The sequence below is a fragment of the Semicossyphus pulcher genome, unplaced genomic scaffold (genome assembly GCF_022749685.1).
Source record: "Semicossyphus pulcher isolate SPU_LCO1_2020_fin unplaced genomic scaffold, fSemPul1.0.p SCAF_3, whole genome shotgun sequence".
In the NCBI taxonomy this organism is placed as follows: Eukaryota; Metazoa; Chordata; class Actinopteri; order Labriformes; family Labridae; genus Semicossyphus; species Semicossyphus pulcher.
Genome location: NW_027211704.1, coordinates 23,231,034 through 23,252,654, shown reverse-complemented (window position 1 = coordinate 23,252,654; position 21,621 = coordinate 23,231,034). Strand labels below are relative to the sequence as shown.

General features: G+C 45.9%; 1 protein-coding gene across 2 annotated transcripts in view; it reads left to right on the top strand.

The window, feature by feature from the left end:
- The window catches only part of magi1b (membrane associated guanylate kinase, WW and PDZ domain containing 1b), a 141,822-nt gene extending 121,614 nt beyond the window's left edge, over nt 1-20,208 (top strand). Inside the window, exons 16-24 of one of the 2 annotated variants that reach the window (XM_069679085.1) lie at nt 3,119-3,210; nt 3,749-3,941; nt 5,608-5,979; nt 7,840-8,007; nt 12,137-12,230; nt 12,387-12,477; nt 13,282-13,425; nt 15,314-15,452; nt 18,147-20,208. In XM_069679085.1, coding sequence (XP_069535186.1) covers nt 3,119-3,210; nt 3,749-3,941; nt 5,608-5,979; nt 7,840-8,007; nt 12,137-12,230; nt 12,387-12,477; nt 13,282-13,425; nt 15,314-15,452; nt 18,147-19,411 — 2,558 coding nt within the window. In that variant the 3' untranslated portion in view covers nt 19,412-20,208. Of the gene's footprint in view, nt 1-3,118; nt 3,211-3,748; nt 3,942-5,607; nt 5,980-7,803; nt 8,008-12,136; nt 12,231-12,386; nt 12,478-13,281; nt 13,426-15,313; nt 15,453-18,146 lie in introns of both variants that reach the window. The other variant, XM_069679084.1, reaches the window with a different exon arrangement.
- Nucleotides 20,209-21,621: the final 1,413 nt, after the last annotated feature.

The window sequence follows — 21,621 nt, the reverse complement described above, 5'->3', positions numbered from 1 at the left end:
CATCTATACATGAGAGAGGGATCAATCGTCTTGTCTGACTCAAAGCAAGACAGTGAATGAACGTATTTCCCAAAATGTTGAGTTAATTGTTTTAAAGGTCTAATCTGGAAGATTTCAGTTGTGTTCTCTTTGGCGGCACCTTTGGCGATAAACAGTAATTGCTGGAGCACACTTGTAACTGTAACATGACGCCCACATTTGGCTCCCTTTGTTACAGTTGTAACTCTTGATTTTCCTCGCTGACGGTCACTTTCCTTTTAGACTGTTTGCCTTCATCTGAGCATCAAATTTGTTTCTTTTTCTTTGGATTTTCACTTATTGTTGAAGTTGTATCTGTAGTCATCGATCTTTTCTTTGTTTGTTCAGCCATAGTAGATTACTGTTTACTCGCAACACTTGCAGAGACCGGAAAAGCAGCCGCTTAGCTCCGCCTACCGTCTCCGTCAGACCAACCACTGCTGGGTGATGGAAACGCGTCACTAACTGGGCGCTGCTTGTGATTTTTTCCGCGAATGTTGCCACAGACACCCAGTCTGTCATAATACTATATACTGCAAATGCGAAGGCTTTCCTCAGTGGACCATAGGCTCAATTCGAGATTATATCTTTAAGCAGTTGTTCAGAGCCGGAGACTTAGCATTGATTTTATTGTCATTCCTGACCAGCACTCGAAGCAGAAGTCTCCTCCATGTTCTTGGTCAGGCCCTTAAACAGCTTTCAGGTGTTTTCAACACAGGTACCATTGACACAGTTTACACTAGACATCCCTGAAGAGACGCATGGCCGTATAATTAGCATCAGTAGTGGAGTGGATGTAAGTGGATTGCATATCCACCTCCTCCTTGTCTAGCCTTGCCAAAGCAAAGGGATAGCTCCAATTAAAGAGAATAACCCTTGCTACAATGTCAGGAGTCTGTAAGGGCTATGAAACCTTAACATCTAATCACCTTCCAATGCGCCACTTGTCAAGGATTTTCATTATTTATACGCCCGTGTAGAAAAATGTGAAAAGAGGGGCTGAGCTTGGACTAGTGCAGACGCCAGCAAGCTGCCATGAAGGGCTGAGAGGACAAAAGTGTTTGATTTAAAAAGGAAATAAAGAATAGAGACGAGGATGGAATAAACCAAGACTAAGGGGGGTTTGACTACAAACCTGTCCGAAGGTGATGGAGCTTCAACGGGGGTTTCCTAAATTGCCTGAGACAGCTTGCTCAGTACAAATGGGAGGGCGCGCAGAGAGCACGAAGGATAATGAAGAGGGAAGAGACAGAAGCATGTAAAAGTGATGTGAAAAATATGTTAGGACGAAAGAAAAGGCCAAGCTTTGTGAAATCAGGGGATCCTGAGGAATAGAAAAAGAAGGGAGGAACACAGAGAGAATGAGAGGGAGGACAGCTGACCTGCACCAGCAGGTGTAAGTCCTCTGCTTCCTCACGCTGCATTGAGCTCAGGTCCTTAAATCCTGCGGTGTGCACCCCCATAGGGCTCAGGCCTTGGCTGCTGCAGAGACATTTCTCTACGCATCATTCTCTTTAATGAAAAGTCCCTCTGAGATCAAGGTCTTTAAACACACCATGTGGTGAAAGACTTCCATTTGTCGAAAAATCCTCGCTAATAACTCACAGCATTAACCTGCTGTAAAGAAATCTAGGCCAGAAAAGACTCACTTTTAGTGCACTGGCCTTCATTTTGATTACCGTCTGTTTTCTCACCTTCCCGGTTTAATTTCCTCACAGTTTGAAGCGTCCGTGCTTTCTGTTTGCAGTCCTCGCTCATGGCCCTGCACAGGTGCACGGCGCCGTCCATCTCGGTGAAATATTGATCGATTCACACCCAGTTGCCTCACTGTGGGGATCACTAATGGATCTATTAATCGACAGGAGCAGGGTGTAACCGTGCAGTTGACCCTCCCCAGTGCAGGTGCAGATTGCGACAGTTAGCCTGTGACTCTTCCTCTCCCTCTCCCGCTTCCCTCACAGTTACATTGTGATGGATCGAGAGAGATGGCTGCACTCTGCAGGGATTTTAACTGTTGACTGAAGGAACAGATTGGAAACGGGCTGTTTGTGCCTTCTGCCACCCTGCTGCCTCGTAGTGGCTTTACTGTCCTTGGCAGTTGTGGCCTGTGTGGAAGCAAAATGAAATCTCCTTGGGAGGTTTGCTCAGAGGTGCACGTTTGTCAGCCGGTAAAACACAGCTGTGACCATGCAAATGCATGCACATACATGCATATGTTGTGAATAAATATACACGTATTTAAAGCAAACAATCTCAACTGTGCACCAGGATGAGGCCACACACGTGCACACCTGCTCCATCTCTCCCCTGGTTCCCTTTAGCCCCCCTGAGGCTCTTCTCATCTCCACTGCTACATGAACCATGAGCTGTCACTCTCTGCAGTGCGATGCCTCTTTTATAGCACAGCACCTTTCTAGCGTCTCGCACACACACTCGCTCCTTTCTCTTGTGGTTGGGAGTGGACTGTGAACCAGCCATACTCTGTTCAATAATATATAGCCTGTTCCAGCATGTATTAGAAAGAGGGGGGAAAGGGAGCTGCGTGCCACACATAACTTCATAAAAGAAACAGTGAAGTCCATTCGAATTGTAATGTCGACTCGGTGGGGAGGATTTAAAAAAGTGGCAGAAAATAAAACTGTGCTATTTCTGACATCAGAGAGGAGTCATGTCTAATTATGGAACCAACGAATGAGGGTTTCTGGCAGCTTTCCGTGGCTTCTGATGTTTATTTAAGCTCCATACCTTTGCTCTTTACTCAAAATAGATCCCTTTAATGTTTTGATGGATTATTTCGTTGTTCTTTGCCTAAAGCCGTAAGACACATTGTTTGTACAAAGTGCTTTATTAGCGGCAAAGCTTGAAACAGTTGGGAGGGCGATTATTTGCATGTTGACACAAGCAGACGGCTGGTTTTGACAATGGAAACATCTATTATAGCTGAACCGTTGTTTATGACAAAGCTGAAGCATTAAACTTTGAGTAGGCTGGTATTGAGGGAGTTAATGGCAAGCTAGTGCTTCTCTTGTTCTGGTGCAGGAAGTCCCCTTGGGTTGGGTGTGAAAGCACAAATGTTGATGATAGTTTGTTGCTTTTACAGTTCCAGACTTCCAGGAGCAGGACATCTTCCTGTGGAGGAAGGACACAGGGTTCGGCTTCAGGATCCTCGGCGGCAACGAGCCAGGAGAGCCGGTGAGTCTCTCTCAAGCTCCTTCTTTATCTCTCTCATAGCTCATTTAACCTTTGTGTGAAATATATAAACTAGAACTGACAAGATTCAGTGACATACATGATGAAAGAGACGCCGTATATTACCAGCATTAGTCTGAACAGCATCAACGGGTTTGTCTTCACGTCTTCCTCCTGTGCGCAGCTCACATTAGTGAACACAGTTCCTCTTTGATCTGGCCAATGTCCCGTCCCGTCCCGCACTCACACACCATTTCTTTCCTCTTTTTTTTAAATGGCCAAAGTCGTTTGTTCTTATCGCTGGGTTGTACTGAATTTTTTAAGGGAAAAAATAATGACTGACTTTAGAGCGCGGCTCGGGGACAATTGGAGCCTGCTGGCACAAAGAGTAAAGATGTCATAGAGAGCTTTAAATTGTGTCAGACTTGTACTTTGTACTTTGGATAAAAGTTTACACATCTTATCTCACTTCATGTATGTATGCAAGCTACGGCTGCAAGCTGCATTACAACTTCCTCTTTCTGCTTTGTCCGTGTTCCAGATCTATATCGGCCACATAGTGAAGTACGGAGCTGCAGATGAGGACGGACGCCTGCGGTCCGGCGATGAACTGATATGCGTGGACGGCACAGCGGTGGTGGGCAAGTCGCACCAGCTGGTGGTGCAACTGATGCAGCAAGCCGCCAAGCAGGGCCACGTCAACCTCACAGTGCGGCGCAAAACCAACTACGCAGGTAAGAAGGATCGAGATGAATCTGCTGACAGGTCCAGATTAGTCAAAGGCATAAGATAACACATGGTGAAAACAAGATTTAATACCAGAAGAAACACAACTAAAGAGCAACTCTAGTGCCTGTTTACTTTGCAGCCAAACAGACTTGTGTTGTGTTTAAGAAGTTAGTCAGTAATAGGCTCTTTCCATCATCCCATGAGCAACCACAATCTAATTTCATGCTGCACAGGGCGCAGGGAACAGCGGAGCTGGTACCCTGTCTCTCCTACGTAACTCTTCATCTGACAGCTCAGACTGATTGCTCCATCTTGTTCCATTAATTCTGCAATATTTAGAATGGATCTGCTGTCAAAAAATGCAGGAAATTTGGGTTGTTTTAATTTTTAGGCGCACTTTAAATGAGCGGTTCACGGTCAAAGCTGACAGCTGTGACAAATGCGTTGCATTTCCTGTGGCTTCCTCAAAGTAAAAGCCTGTTGAGCCCCTTTTAATGTGAAGTTTCAACAGTGTGCATTAGCAGTGAAGTAATAGAGCAATACATAAAGCCTCCTTCTCAGTGAGTCTCTCATGAAATTGAACTTGAATTCAGTGGGGGACAGTCAGACACCGCCACTTACAAAGAGCACTAATCCCTCGAGCTGTTATTAATGAGTGTAAATACATTATTGGGCTATTGTCCAAAAAGATTTAATTCATGTTTTCATTAAAATCTTTTGGCGTAAAAAAACACCAGCAGTATATTTTATTATTTCCTTTTACCAAACAATTATTACACTCCATTATATCATTACAGCCTCTGCTGTTACATTACAACATGTCTCAGTTGCTGAAAAGGGCTCTATCTATTTTCATCGCAGCTCCATCAGGGACCAGGGGACCTGCTTACTATGTGCAGGGCAGCCTTCCCCTGTAATAGTCTGAGCGTGTAACGCTAGGAAGCGCTCGGCCTCTACAGCCAGCAAAAGCCCCCCCCACTGCCACTTCACCGCTCTGCTCAGCTCCACTGTGCTCCTCAGCAGGCGATAAAGAAAGGCCCGTAAATATGATGGAGAGGGTGGTCAACCTTCGGCCCGATGAAAGCGGCCAGACATTAGTGCATTACTGCTCCCCCGTCTGCCTCAGAGCGTCCACGATATGAGGCGCCTTCCTCAACAGCTGTACAGGAAATGAAATGTGGAATGAAATGTCCAGATACAACAGGCCCGGCCGCGTCTTTGCTTCATCTTTTGTTCAAAGCAGATCAGAGCGGAGATGGTTGGAGAGGCTCTTCTCCCAAAGCTGTCATGCTGCCTCGTCTTTTTTCAGATCAACATAAACGAGTTTTGTGAGAAGGGAAAAGTGTTTATTTACAATCTCTCTTATTTTTAGATACTCTCACACAGTTATTCTCATATCCTGACAGTTGTTTTAATATGATCGTGCCCTTTTATTCAAAGGTCTCCTACTCTGCTTGTCGATTCTTATGTAACACTGGCTGTCGTTTTTTAATCTGTTTGTCTTAATTCTCCTCTTGATCTTCATGTGTGGTCTCCTGAACCTATTCTGTCTCACCTCTTCCTCTTAATGCCTTCCATAAATGTCTCTCCGCACTATCTCCCCTCCCATCCTTCCCCCCTTCCCCTGTATATGCTCATCTCTCTCATCTTATCCTCCTCTGTAATCTCTAGTGAAAGCAGAGGGAGACGTCCCTCCATCGCCCGCGTCCTCCCATCACAGCAGCAACCAGGCGCCCAGCCTGACGGAGGAGATTGGGAAGCGCACCCCGCAGGGCAGCCAGAACTCCCTCAACACGGTCAGCTCCGGCAGCGGCTCCACCTCCGGCATCGGCAGCGGGGGAGGGGGCGGAGGGGCGGGGGGTAGCGGTAACGCCGTGGTCGCGGTCCCTGCTGTCACCACCTCCTCTCAGCCGCCCAGCGCCGCCCCCGCTGTCCCCTCCGGCCTGCAGCCCTACGACGTGGAGATCAGACGCGGCGAGAGCGAAGGGTTCGGCTTCGTCATCGTGTCTTCGGTGTCGCGGCCCGAAGCTGGGACCACCTTCGGTAAGAGATGTCTCACTTAATGAAGACAGATGTTGATTTCATATGCAAATATCACAGAAATCAGTTCCACTCAGCAAAACATGAAACAACCACTGAAGCTTCCATTCATCACGGGGGCCTTTTATCTTCCTGTCTTCTTCCTGGGCTGCCTCTGTGTCATCCATAAAACCTCTGAACTCTAAATTGTCCGACAACAAGCTCATTCTCTGGCTATTTACAGTCCCACCAGATCAATGCCGACGCTCTTCAAAGACGTGCTTCTTCTCCTTTCTCGTTTTCTTCTGAGCCTGTCACACCAAGACACTGAAACCCTTTTCTCCGCCTGCAGCTGCTGCTACGCTCAAACACAGCTTTCATAATTGATCATAAGTGGAGCGGGGCTTACGTAAGGCATTTGTATTATTCAGCTGAACTTAAATGGCTTCTGTCGAGCAGGTCGTCACTAAAAGCCTAATGACAACTTAATGAGAAAGTGCAGAGAGCGGGATAAATAGGGGAAATGATCGGTGTGAAATCTGCTTATTTATTACATAATGTAGGAATAGAGACTCTAAATCACCGTGTCTCCTTTTCTTAGCTTATTCTGCATCACTTAGCTGATAGTAAAAGCTGTTATATCTGAGTTTTATAATGATGATTGAATCCCACACTTCCTCACACAGAAAGCCGTTGAAACTGACTCGACTCTGCCTTCGCAAACTCGTAGTATCTCTTCTGTTCGGTGCATTTTCTGTGCCATGGCTTCCTGCCTACACCACTATAGCATTCCACTCTTCTCCACGCTCTCATCTCCGTCAGTGTGGGCGGACTAAAAGAGCCTGAATATGCTCCACTTCCCAGGTTGGCTGACAAAGTGGCAAAGCTCCCTTTCACAGGCCGGAGTTGAAAGCATGGGCCAACAGATCCGCTTTATTTGATTTGACCTGACGTGCAGAATCTCACAGGGAACCCATTGACCACATGAAAGTTTCAAAGTCAGTTGTTGCGTTAGCTCATAGCAGGGACGGAGTCGGAAACGTGTCCGCTCTTACTGACTGACTGTACGTGGAGGAGCACTTTGTTTTGTTCAGAAATGCTGCAGCGTCTCTCTCTCTTTATGGCAGCTGCTTTCCACTCAATATTTCACAGATAGATTCAGTTGAAGAGACAGGAAGAGGTCGAGGTTAGACAAGTTTGAGTTGAATAAAGGAGTGTTGAAGGAAGAAATGAATAATAATGAGAAAGGAGTGATTTTACTCCTTTCCTCTGCAGTGACTGATGTCTGACTGATGTCAGACTGCAGACAAAGAGGGAGGAAGGAGAGATGGAGGGACCTGGGGGTAGTTAGTGAAATGTCAGCTCTGATGTATGTTTTTGTCGTCTGCAACTTTCTGCAGGTGTTTGGGGGATGCAGACGACAAAACACAGATTTTTCATTATTATCTGTTTCTGCCGTGAGACTCTCGTGTAAATATAATAATGACGCCCGTTTTAGAAATGTGATGCTGGAGCAGCTTTAAGTAAAGAGGAGAATGAGATGGAGAGAGCGGAGGAGGAGGAACACAGTGAATTTAAGTGTGACGGATTCTCTTATTTCTTTGCAGAGAAACAAGAGCACAAATTTCCACTCTTTGCTAAAGCTTGCATTTTATTCTGCCTATTATTCTGATCAGCTTCTCTCTGTGACTCTGCCTGGCTTACTGCTGTGGGTGAATCAGCACTTAACCTTCTGATTCTCTGCTTTTTTCCCTTCCTTTTTCCTTCTGTCTCCAATTTCTCTTCCCCAAAACACCCACACACATAAACACTGAATCACGCTCCATAACCTGTCAATGGTGACCATAGCTGGCAATGCATGTGTGGCCATGCCCCACAAAATAGGGCGCATCATCGAGGGGAGCCCGGCAGACCGCTGTGGGAAGCTGAAAGTCGGGGACCGCATCCTGGCTGTGAACGGATGCTCCATCACCAACAAGTCGCATTCTGACATCGTCAACCTCATCAAGGAGGCCGGGAACACCGTCACACTACGCATCATCCCCGGAGACGGTGAGTAGAGGATGATAGTTTGCCGATTTTCTGCCTCAGTCCTATCATGCTATTATGGGGAGCTAATGCTGTTATGGTAGGAAAAAAATGCAATTTCAATGAATGCCTTTGGAGGATGCTATCTGCTTCTCCAATGGACCCTGAAAAACCAGGCCAGGGAGCTCGCTAAACTACACTTACTTAATCTAGGACGCCCGCCTCCAATGTCGTGTCTCATCCAAAATCATCAAGTTCGTCAAGATTTTTTAAGACAATCCACTGCTATGTTCTCGTCTGTACCGCTGTGAGCCATTGCCTGCAGCGAAAAAGGAAGTGTTTCTCTCCAGCGTCTCTCGTTGGGCCGTTCCTTTCAGAGGGAGGGGCGCAATGCACACTGGGTGTTGTAGGAATGTAGCATGGGCGAAACCACGAGCTGTTTGTACAACTTTCTCCACAGCTATGGCGCCAGTTTCAAATATTATTGCTTCTATCGATTACAGAGAACACCAGCTTTGACTGACAGTGGGTTTTTCAGGGGCGAATTTGTCCTTTAAGAACTAGTCTGTGAACTGTGAAATAGTTAATAGTAATAATGTCCTTGATAAACTGGGACCTAGCGACTTCAGGGATCCTGCAAGGTGCCTTCATTGTCCTTAAAACAAAGCGGAATCTTGCTAAACAGCACATTCTGACATGCTGTATGGACTTTTACAAATGGCTGTGCACAATGGTTCGCTCATGGCCATTAAAATGCCACTATTTTTAGTACAGTTACAAAGTTTATTTCAGGTGCAGGGCATGTCGTCACTTCCCTGAGTGGTTAATTTGAATGCCTGTCGTGTGGTATAAAACGTGCAGTTTCCTCACATGCTTTCAAAGAGACTGGAACACCCCCGCAGTGTTGACAGAACTGCCTCTTTGGGGACATTTCCAAACTTTCCCAGCCTTTGCATTTCTGCCTTGGGCATGCCCGCACTTTAAAATGAGGGTTTGATGCAGGTGTCTGTTTGTGTGTGTGTGTGAGAGAGAGAGAGGGAGACAGAGAAAGAGCAGTACTTCTTCTGAGATGTGGGTGTGTCTTTTTTTGTCAAAGCAATTTTAAGGAAAAGTTTGTCCACATTCTCTGTGTTGCAGTACAGCTGAGAGCTCTCGCTACTTTGTGCTGACAGATCACCCTGGCATGCTTCACAAATACGGTTTAATTAAGTGTATGTGTGTGTGTGTGTGCGAGGAAGGCGATACTCCCTGTCAACCTGAGTACTGGTAGAAATTGGAGCGATTTGTCCGCCGCTCGTTCCTTTCCGGCTCGCTTCTTATGGATGAAGAGGCTTTTTTTTCTTTCTTCCTGCTTCCGAGCGGTTGATGAGAACAGTGAGCCAAAATTGCTCTGCCAAGAAGACCGGAGAGAAAGAAAGAAGGGCGTCAGAGAGAAATAACTGGATATGCTTTATCGGAAAGTTTCTGCTTTGTGTTTATGTGCATGTGTCAAACAAGCAGACGCTGGCTGTCGCTGACACAGAGAGAGTGACAGGAAAAGAGTGCGGCTTGTGTTTCCAAGTTTTGTCTCGGAGTGTTTGTTCTCTCTGTCTCTGTTTACACAAGACTGAGCATGCTTATTTCTGTGTGGATCAATGCTGTCTAAACTTTTTGACATGAATAAATACCATCACAGGAGATTGTTCCAAGGTGAAGTCAGGTTCAGCTCCTTTCCAATAAGCTCACCTCTCCCCTGTGGGGGAAATCAGACGGAGTTTTGTGGTGACTGATGCTCGATACGTCTGCAGCGAAACCTGCTGGTGCACGGTAATGCATGCACAAACAGCTGATGCCTTCGTCAGAGCTTGCGTCTCTGCAGCACGGACCGAGCGCACCTCGTTGCTTCCTGTATAAAAGGGAGACAGTCCTGCTGAGGTGATATTATTAGCCATATTATTTATCACTTCGCTTATCTTTTCTCCCTTGGCTTCTCTCTCCTGAATATCTCATTTTGATTCAACCTGCTTTTGTTCCTATCTCGGCCCTCGCAGGGCAGCAGGGCAGACTTCACGGGCCGGAGACAAATTACAGAAGCAGCTCAGCGCTTCTGCTCCGCGCCTTGAATGTTTTAAAGCGAGCGGAGAGAAAAGAGGCAGCGGGGTCGAACAGAAAAAGCAGAAAGAGAAACATTTCTTGTTCAATCAATTTCGAGACAGAAAAAATGTCAGAGAGATAAACGAAGAGGGTGCAGCGGAATGGAAGGAGTGGGTTGCGCGAATGAGCAGATGGAGTGGCAAGTAGGGTTAAGAGAGGCACATTTGGTTGCAAACATGAGAAATGAGCAACAGAGTTTGAGGTGGGCGCCAGGAATTCTTACGGGGCTGTCCAAATCGCCCGACCCGCGCTGCTGCTCGATTGGTTGACTTTGCACCTCATGGGCAAGCGGGCAATCGAAGAGTTAAGCGAACAGGCTCGGAGGGGACTGATGGAGGTGGAGGACATGAATAGAAGAGAGGGAATTTACCGTGAGAGGAATAGCGAGTAGGAGACTAAGAAGAGAGTAGAGTTGTAATTAAATAAAGGATACCTGTACGGCCGAGACAGATTGAATTGTTAAGCAGAAGAAAGGATTCTTTATGCAGCAGGAGTGGAGTAATGATGGTCTGTGTTTGGTGTTGGAGCGCTGCAGGAGTCATTGATAACACAAAATGATTCAATCAGTGTTAAGATAAAAGAAGGAGCTTTTATGACCCATAAGCTACAAGTGTGTATGGCTATAGTTTGATAATGCATAAGCAGACACAGACACAATCAGACAAGTACCTTAAAAGAGAGTTGTAAGTACAAATGTTATCTGCCGCAGTGTTCTGGAGTTGGCTGTGCAGTGTAGGAAGCCTGGAGGCTGGAAGGCTGCTCACGGTCCCTGTTGGTACGCTAACGTCTGTAGCTCACAGCGGCTGAGTCTACACTGAAGAGTGGAATAGTTCCATGTGTGAAATATGGATTTAATTAAATCACACGGAGTCCTCAAGGACACGAGACACTTTTATCTAGTAGTATTTTTATGTAGATTATTCTGCATTGAATTTGAGGGTGTACGGAAAAATCAAATGTCAATAAAATGTACTGAGGGAAGTGTGAATGGTTTTGTATGTGCGTGAGATAGACAGGTTTCTAGACTGTGAAAAATGTCTTGGAGATTTGACTCAAATATCCTCTCAACTCCATTTTCCAAAAAAGTCAGGACATTTTGTTAAACATAAGTAAAACAGAATTTTATAATCATCTCTTTAAATATATTCCATTGAAAACAGCACAGAGACTTTTTAATGTTCAAACTTTAATCAACTGAACTGTTTGAAATGGGATCTAAATCTGATGTCTGCCCATTTTATGTTTTACAAACTAGACTACAGACTCTTTTAAATTTGTGTTGGTATTTTTAGTCATGCTAGCAGCTCGGCTCTATGGAGGAAAATGTTGGCTTGTAAATTGGTCAGCTGGGTCAGACTTAAATATCCTTCAGGAAAAATTCAAATAGCTCTGTTGATGTCTTCACTTTTCATCCAAAATTAAATTACAATACTATACTAATTGAGTTTTTGACTTAAAGATGTAATCTCGACGATCACAGTTTCGTTCTCTTTGGCGGCTCCTATGGTGATAAATGGTAATTGCGGGAGCACACTTCCCAGATATCCAGACAGTGTTGCATGTGTGACGTCCACGGTTGGCTCCGGTTGTAACTCTTGATTTTCCTCGCTGACGGTCGCTTTTCCTTTTTAGACTGTTTGCCTTCATCTGAGCGTCCAATTTGTTTCTTTTTCTTTGGATTTTCACTCATTTTTGAAGTTCAGCGATAGTGACTTCACAGACATTTATTTAAATAAAAATCTTCAAGATTATTACTTAACATCTGCAACCAACTACATTCTCATCAGCCTTTGTGTTCAGTGGTTATTAGCAGATGTTAGCATGCTAGCACTCTCAACTAAGGTGAAGAACATTGCAAACTGTCTCCATCTTTCTTCCATAAAAAACAGTTTGGTAGCTTCAGTTGGCAGATAAAAACAAACCAATTTCATAATGTATCATTTTAAAATGTAACCTTTGATGTTTTTAACTATTGGATGGAAAAGTTCCAACAACGCTTTTGTTGTCTTTGCCTCTACAGAGTCATCAAATGCCTCTTTGTTGACCAACGCGGAGAAGATCGCCACTATAACCACCACTCACACACCTCAGCAACAGGCTGCACCTGAGGCCAGGTAAGGGCACCCTGGGAAATTGAGTATTTGGTACAGTACATATAGTCCTTTAAAAATAGGTTGACGTGTCAAAAGAATGCAGATTAAATTAATTATTTGAAGCCTGAAATCTGATTGGATCTTGAATGTTTCACCCTGGTTTTCTTTTTCTCGCAGGAACAACACCAAACCAAAACAGGAATCTTTTGAATTCAAAGCCCCGCAAGGACCTCCTCCCCAACCCCCCACACAACAAGTCTCACCTCAGGTAAGGAAGGACACTCCCGTCATCCATCCCACCTGTCGCCTCATTCATACATGCATCCATTCCACGTCTCCATCAAACACCCAATCTCCGCTCCATCCCATCAGCACCCCACCCACATCAGCATCGGTCTCTTCATAAATCCGTCCAGCTGATCTAGCACCCTAGCACCCATTCATCCTCTGTCCCTTCATGCATCAACCAGTCCGCCCGCCCGCCCGCCCAGCCTCCCAATGACAAACAAAGTGCATTTTTATTTATTTAATTCCCCCTTTACGTCTGCTGGCGTTATCAGAGTCCATGCATTAAGGAAAGCCTGTTTGCTTTCAAAGTAGCCCCTCAGTCCACTGTGCTCACCACTGAATTAATCTGGCGGTGTGGAGATAGCTCTCCCTGATAGCATTGATCCCTTAGCAGAGGAGATTAGGAGGGCGTGAAGACAGGAGCTGCTGTCTGCCTGTCCTTGTGGTGCCCGGCCTCGCTCTCCTTTTTCTCCCTCTCCGTCTGTGCCCTCTCTCTTTGTCCACCTAGAGCCCAAGGCATCAATAATTCAGCATCCTTACACTTGAGCATATGCACACACACACACACACACATTCAGAGTCTGGCACAACTATTAAATAGGTGTGACTTTCCTGAAGGTGGCATTTGTCCCATGCTCCTGAAATAGGAGCCCACTTCAAAGGACACGCACACTCACTTCAGATTTGAATCACAAACCTTGATGCAAATGTGTTTCTCTCCCTCCCTCTCTGTTCATGTGTGTGTCTGTTTGTGTGTGTGCGCGTGTGGTCCTGTCTCGATCAGGATTCTGAGTTCTACTCGGTGGACCTGGAGCGAGACAACAAAGGCTTTGGCTTCAGTCTGCGGGGCGGCAGAGAATACAACATGGACCTGTACGTGCTGCGGCTAGCCGAGGATGGAGCAGCCGTCCGTAACGGAAAGATGAGGGTACGGACAAAGTTTGAGAATGTAACTGATGATGTCGGCTTTTTTAAAGTGTCATTAAAGAACAATTGATTTGAATTATGGGAATCGTAGGATGCAGCATTTCTGGAGCTACTGTTTTCAGTCAATGCACACGAGGAAGTAAAAGTCAGGTTTTAGTTGAGTCGAAGTCTCCTCACACTTTTTCACATTCTTCTGTGTACTCTATGGACTAATACAGAAAGGTTATCTGCAACTATGATAGCAATAGTCATTCTGTAACTGGAATATTTCTAAATGAATTATATTATATAAAAATATTAAGCAGCATTCGTTAGAACCAGTCAAAGGTTCCCCTGAGGTCCATTTGCACTGCTTGGGCAGACACATAAATTGACAGTTTCCTTCTACTGGGTTTGTAGTGTTAGTCTATTTTCGTCTCTCCTAGATACCTAGGGAATTTGCTCATCGTTGCTGTAAATGTTTAAAAGACAGCGAGAGACGGGGGATAAATAATGGCAGTAGTCTGAACGTACAGTATGTGTGAGCTGCTGTCTCTCCAAAATGCCAACTTTTAATGAGCAGTGAATTTTGCAGATAATCCAATGGATTTATAAATCTTTTAGTTAACCTTTGAAGGTGCAGGAGTTACTCAACTCATAAAGGAACACTTAATCCTTTGTATTATCTTATATGAATATAGGGGACACTGGGCAGTGCTGTACATTTCAACAATTAAAGCAGAACAACATCCAGATCTGATAATCCCCTCCTTCCAGGTGCAGTCTACACCTGTATACTGTCTTGATATAAAAGGGGGCTTATGATCCCTCCTCGCAGACTTTACAGTCATCAGAATAATGTTATCTCTCACTAAAATGGCTTGTGCTTAAAGTAACCCCAATTACTGCAAGGTGTACCTCGCTGAATATAAACACGATCGCCTGCAGGCTTGGGTGCGCACGAGGAATGTGTGAGTGCAATATCAAACACACAAACACTGCAGAGTCATCGAGCATTCCCCGCTTTAATGAAGTAACATTTCTCTACTTGATTTTACCATCACACAAGCTACTGAAGCTGTCATGTAATTGTGATATTTAACCTTTATGCTAACTAATTGCGTCAACCCGGGCTCCCTCCCCTGGGCTGCCTGATTGAATATACAATACAGGGTTAATTGATTGTCCCCCATGTGAGACAGTTGGGAGATACTGTATGGTTGTGGCCTATAAGAGAGTTAGATTTGTGTTAATATGCCAGCGTTAGGAAGTGTCGGTGTGCATGTATTTGCACTTTTGCTCATGCATATATGAATATGTAGTTTGTGTTGTGCACCTTATTAGCAGTGATATTAATAGCAGCAGCTCTGTGAGGCAGAGAGAGGTGTCAGAGAGAGATCCATACCCTGCCAGAGAGGAATTCCCTCGGTGCTGAAAGCACTGACGGATAACTTGAGGCATGGAGGCAAATAATCGGGGAGCAAAAAGTGATACTTCTGGCTCCTGTTTTTCCCGCTCTCTCTCATTTTCCTCTCACAGCATTCAGCTGCTGCTGTTCAACGCAATTTTCGCTCTGGTAGCTGTTGATTTAGGGGAAAAAAAGTGTCGCTGTTTTGCTGTTTTTCATTCGGAGTATTCGACATGTAACTTCTCCTCAATTTGTCCTCCCTTTCCTTCCTTTCTGCTGTCACCGTGTCTCTTGAAACCTCCCTGCCTCTCTTCTTTCCTCTCGTGTACTTTCTTCCCCACTGTCACTTGTTTTCTACATTCTGTCTAACTCTGCTGTCTCCTCTCCTTCTTCCGTCTCTTTCTGTCTCTCCTCCTGTCTCTCATTTCCCCTTCCATCGTCACCTGTCACTCTAACTCGTCCTCCTTATCCTTTTTTTTCTCTTCCTGTTCTCTATCTGTAGGTCGGCGACGAAATCTTGGAGATCAACGGCGAGAGCACCAAGGGCATGAAGCACGCGCGAGCCATCGAGCTCATCAAGAGTGGAGGCCGGCGCGCCCATCTGGTGCTCAAGCGAGGCGACGGCTCAGTGCCTGAATATGGTGGGTCAATCTACGAAAACATTCCCTTCTCCCCCATCTTCACGCCTTGAGCCAGGGACGCCCAGTGGACGGTGGTGGGTCGAAGGGGAAAGGACTATTTCACCCTCCCGGGACCCTTCACCCTTCCCTGGGACAAATCCACCAGGGAGGGGGAGGGTGTTGGTTGGTCTTGGTCGTGTCTTTCTGGTGGAGGTCACCCCTGTGCTTTGGGATTTCTTTGGTGGTGGGGCAAGGGTGGAGGTTGCTCCTTTTAGGTGCTGTTGCCCCCCTCCTGCTGTCACCTGCTCTCAGTTTCCATGTCATCCCGCCGTCACTTTTCACCTTCTGGCCACTGAGCAAAAGCACTCTGCTGGGACTTTACAGGAAGGTGGTGGGTCTGATTTCAGTGCTACATGCTAACAGAAACTGTTTACAGGCTTCGAACGAGCAGAGTAGAGAAAATCAATGTTTCCTGTGAGTGAGAAGAGATACTGAGGGCTCCGAATCCTCATCAAAACACTAATTTAGCGTTAAGAGGAAAAAGAAAACTTGATCCATTGCATCCCATGATAAGATGGGACATCTCGCAGCTTTGGTTAGGACGTGACACGAGCGTATTTATGATATTTATTGAAGGTGAATGTAAGCTACTGAACTCCTAAGGGTTTTAAGTGAGAGCTGTATTAAGAAGAAAAGGCAGCCTGATGCTTTTTTTATAATCGTTTCGTGGAGAAAATCTCACTTTACTGTGCTTGACATTACTCACTAATCCATGGATTTTATTTGCACCCACTGTTACTGTCATTAAGAAGCTGTGACGATAGGAACTCCACCCATCCAGATTCAAAACAAAGAGTCGCTCTGGTTATATAGACGTTTTGTACAGTGATGAAAAGAATAGAGGCAAGTATTTTTGTTCCATGTACAGAGCCATGAATTGAAGCCACATATTAATGGATAAAGTTTATTGCTGCATGAACTTGTCAAAAGTGTACATTGGATTTTTTTTTTTCCTTCTATTGTCTATTTTCCATAATATTTATGGAACGTTTCTTTTTTTAATCGTATTGACCAGTTTTGATTGATAGTCACGAGTCATCGTTTTCTTTTCGTTGCTTTCTTTTCGAGTGCAGATGCATTCGCTGTCTTGAGAAGTTCATCAATGTACTTTGATTTGCGCTAAGAATGTGCTGTCTTAACCTGCACCGATATGACATCATGTGAACTTGTATATTTTGGATCATTGTTTTGTACTTTTTAGTTGGCACAACCGTTTGACAGTCTCGCCAGTATTTCTTTTGATTTCTGTCAGCAATGTAAAACTGCTTCATACGCTGTTATCGTGGGTGTGTGAGTCTCACTGTCTTTTATTTTTTGGGGGGGGTTCGGGTTTCTGCTGCTTCTGTGTCCACGTGTTTAGGTGTGTGCGTGGGTTAGTGTGTCTGACTGTGTGTGTGCTTGGTTCCAGGACTTTTCTCTGTAACTGAGGGTTTCCACTGAAGGGTTTGGGCAATTTCCTGGACTGTCTCTTTTTTCTGAATGACTCAATGATCAAATAAACACTTTTTTTTCATTGAAAAATCAACACAATAATTCTCCTTTTCTTCCTTCAAGTTGGTTCCAAGCGATCTAAACCCTGTGCTCTTCTCTTCTTTCTGTTTTTTTTTTGTATCTTCCCTTCTTCTTCTTCTCCTTCCCCGTATTGCGCTGGGCTCTTGTCTTCCTTCAGGGATGGTCGCTCCCCATCTCACTGCATGTATGAGAAATGACAAGATGGGGGAGGCCTCTGTCCTCCAAAATCAGACCACGGTTTGTAACTGTCCTCCCCTGTCGTCCGGCTCTCCCCTCCCACCTCTCTGTCTCTTCTTTCTCCACCCTGATCTCTGTGTGGTGTGGCCTCAACTCACCCATGCCCGCTCTCTGCTCCATGCATACAAATCCATCCACACTAAATGCATTGCCAGTACCGCCGCTGCCGTAGCCGCTGTTAAGAATACTTTATGCGTGTGTCTACACCAGTTGCATTTAACCTTGGGCAACAAGTCCAAGTTTGTTCGTGTAAAATAGTTTACATATTGTCAATACTTATTAAAGTACATATTTCTTGTTGCAGCTAGATTTGCACTTTAGTTGTATTCCTGCACTTCCTTAAAATGTAGACCTATTTATCACTGTGTCACGCAGCTTTAATCCAGAGAATCTGATAATACATTAGTTCATTAATAGATGTAAAATCTTCTACGATAATTTCTTCTTGCTGCTGCAATTTCATTTGCTTTAACCGTTTCCAAAGTGTCTTAGGCATCATGTCAGTGCATGAGAGAGCATGGCTAATCAGTACAATCAGGCAGCTTCATTAACACTCAGCACGTCCAATCAGCCAAGTCCCTCTCTGCTTCACAGAGGTGACCCCAGGTCTACCTGGGATAAGGCTTGTTGAGGGTAAAAAGTCCTCTAGCAAAGGCTGCCTTTGTGTCGCTGCCATTTCTTCTCATGTGTCAGCTACACTAATGTTTCTCCATTGGCTGTTCCCGTGCCATCTAACAACCAGCCATCTCTGCTGGCATTAACATCAGAATGGCTTCCATTGAAAGTGTTCTCAGCTTTATGTCCAAGTGATTAAGCATGCTTCGTGTGAAAGCACATAGGAGCCATTAGAATCGAGATACATGTTTGATCCCCCTGCCCTCGTCTGTATGTCACACTCTTTTGCAGACGGCAGCCCCAACGACAACAGCGCAGCCAACCCAGCCGCAGGGTTACAAAACGCTGCGGAAGTGAGCACCCTGCCCGCAACCACCGCGCCATCGGAGTCAAGTTTCCCACCAGAACCCAACCAACCATCCCGGAGCAAGAAGGAGCCGGGCCGCCACTCTACCGGCACCGGCAAGCACCACGTTTCCAAACACCGCCACCGCTCCCCCAACAAGAAAACCAGCACGGGGAAACACAAGGGGAAAAAGTCCACAGGGAGGAACAAGCTGTTCAAGAAGAAGGATGACAAGGGAAGTGACGGCCATCGCAACCATTCCAGCGGGCAACACCGGAGCCGCCACCGTTCGCCTGAAAAGGGGCGGTCACGCAGCGCAGAGAACACCCTGGATAGCCGTCACAGGGGACATCGTAACGGGCGCTCACCAGACAGACGACACCGTCACCACTCCCCTAATCGCCGCCACCAGTCTCCTCGTCGCTCTCCTCATCGCTCTCCTCGTCGCTCTCCTCGCCGCTCTCCCTACCGCTCTCCTCACCGCCACAGGTCCCCCCACCGCTCTAAGCACCACTCCCCTACTAGACGCCGCGCCCACTCCTCAGACCCCTACCGTCGGCACGCCTCCCCAGAGAGACAGACCCGCAGCAACGAGAAGCCCCACGTGGACGAGTCCGTATTGAAGGAACCAGCTGCATCTCCTGAACCCAGCCTGCCCTTTGAGGACAGCGTCCTCCGCGAGCTGCCGGCCCTGGACCGCCTGAACAGGGAGGCCACGCTCCCACCGCTGCGCAGGGACGATCGCCTGTTTGGAGAGGACAGTCTGCTGTTGAAAGCGTCCACCATGGAGAGAGCCTACAAGGGGGAAAGCCTCCTGAGGGACGTGGCGTCCAACGGCCCGAGGGACACCTACCGAGACATCAACCTGCCCAGAGTGCGAACCCCCGACTCAGATTCAGCCTACAAGAGGTACAGCTCGCTGCTGAGGGGGCGCTCGCCTGAGAGGACGGACAGGGACGGACGCTACGCCAGCCGAGGCAGTTCCCCCGAGCCGCAGTACCGCACCCGCAGCCTGGGGCGAGACATCTCCCCGGTCAGGAGCTTGAGAAGGGAGGACTCGGAGGACGAAGAGGACGACGACAACTTCGTAGCGGCTAAGGTGAGAGAGTACTACAGCACGCTCCAGACCGACACCAGTCGCTCATCCAAGGCCACGCTCCCTGAGCCCAAGAAGACCTACAAGGGAAACCCCAAAGACCTGAGCATCTGATTGGACAGCTGTCGGCCAATCACAGCCACTACCCACAACACACCTCAAGTACTCACTCCTACTACCACTTGGTTCTACAGCAATGCACCTGATTGTGAACTAACATAGAGACACACGCACCAGACAGACACGCATACACTCACACACACATTATGTAACAATGTTGAGTTACTAACAGAAACAGTGATTCCAAAATGAACTTTTGAAAGCTGTTTTTTTTTTTTTCTTTCTTTTTCTAATTCTATGTTTTTTGTTTCCTTTTTCTTGTTTTTGGTTTTAGCATTCTACATTTACAGTAAATGACCGACTTTTCCAGAAAATGTAAAACCATAAAAAACAATGATGTGCCTAACAGTTCCATTAACGAGCGACATTTTGATTTTGATTTGATAGGTGACAGGCAGTTTGTGCCGCGCTCACTGTCAGATGATGAAATGTATGTATGTACTTTTCCACGAGGAGCCCATGGAAGTACGGTGCACCTGGATCACTGTAACCGGTGCTCACAATGATGCTGTGCATGTCTTTACCGGTTTCAATGTCTCTCTCTCTCTCTCTCTCTCTCTCCTGCCTTCATTCTCTCTCTCTCTCTCTTTCTCTCTCTCTCTCTCTCTCTCTCTCTCCCCAGTGCCACTGTTTTTTAGACATTTGACCAGACTATAGCACAAGCCTGCATTTGTTTGTATATTTTTGACAGTTTGCAGTATGTGTACATTCAGAGGTGATCATTTTAAATGAATGAAGGGGAAATTAAAAGTTAAACTATGATGATGATGATGTTAAAATAAAATAATATATTCAACAAATGAAACCGCGTGCGAGTGTTTCAGTTGGGTCTCCGGTTTTCACCGCCGTTGAAGTCCCTCACAGTTTTTAAAACACAAGGCAGACGCAGGGTGGCAGGTGGAAAGAGTCTGTGCAGCACTGAGCTCTCATCATTTGGGCAAACAAGAGACAAGAAGACTGAAGAGGCTGACATTGTTATCTCAGGCCTCCCAAAGTGTGGATCTGTGTGTGTGTAGATAAGTCTTTGAAGAAAAGTAAAGCAAAGAGCTTCCATCCTTTCTCTACATCAAAGCCTGGATAGAGCAGTCTTTAAAAATGTTCCTCCTCTCGCTGCTTACTTTGATTAGCGCCTTTTCCATGGCCTACTTCTCCCGTTGTCCTCAGCAGTCCTTCCTCCTCTTCCTGTATCCCCTCCTTTCGCTCAAAGATTTTTACATTTGCTGGAGAAAAGACGTCGATGAGGCCGCATCCATATTTTCAGGACGGCGACAGAGATAGGTGGGTGATGACACCGGGCTGTGCCTTTTTTGTTATTTTTTCCTTCCAGAAACAACAAAGGAGGAGATGAGAGGCAGCAGCAGAGAGCAGAGTGGTCACTCCTGCTGACCTGAGAATGCCAGCAGGGATTTACTGCTGCAGGAAAATGAAATATTTTCTCTGGCAGTGTCTGATAATATACAGGAAGCAGAGGCACAGTATGTAGCTGCTGCTGGATTTAGCCCAAAATATATAAGAAAAGTGCACTTCTTCCTTTTATCTTTCCACATAATATTTAATAGCATTCACTTTTAAGATACTACCGTTCACATTAAGTATGCATGGCTGTCTACCCACCCTAAAACAATGTCTCTTTAGGATCTATTTCCCCTCCTCGCACCCTCGCTCAGACGCATGAGTGCGCGCTTCAACGCGGGCCGAGCTGAAGGTTTTTTCCCCGCTTACATCACATGAAGTTTCTTCCAGTTGCTGCAGCACATGCCAAGGTACTCGGTACCATATGTTCAAAAGTATGCATTCAAGATTACCCTGTGGACACAATCTGCAGCTCATGAGAGGAAATGGGAAGCAGAGATGAAGCGTCACGATCAAACGCCAACATATCAGAGCTTTTTTTGGCCCAGTTTTCTGCGCGATTCAACAGGGCCTCAGTGCATTTTACTCCTTTTGATGCAATGATCTGAAAGTGTTTTTACACGGCCGCGTTTATGAATCTGGCTCGCTGCGCTAGAACAAAACTTATGCATTGCTCAATTTTCAGACGGTTGATTATAAAGTGTAAGTTGCACAGACAGTTTTTGTGAATACATTAATACATATTTATCACACTTCTGTCCTTTTCTAGTCTTGTAAGAATCAGTGTTATTGAGGACAGACTGCAGACCACAAAGAGACACAGAGGAGATGTTTGTATCCTGCACACACTC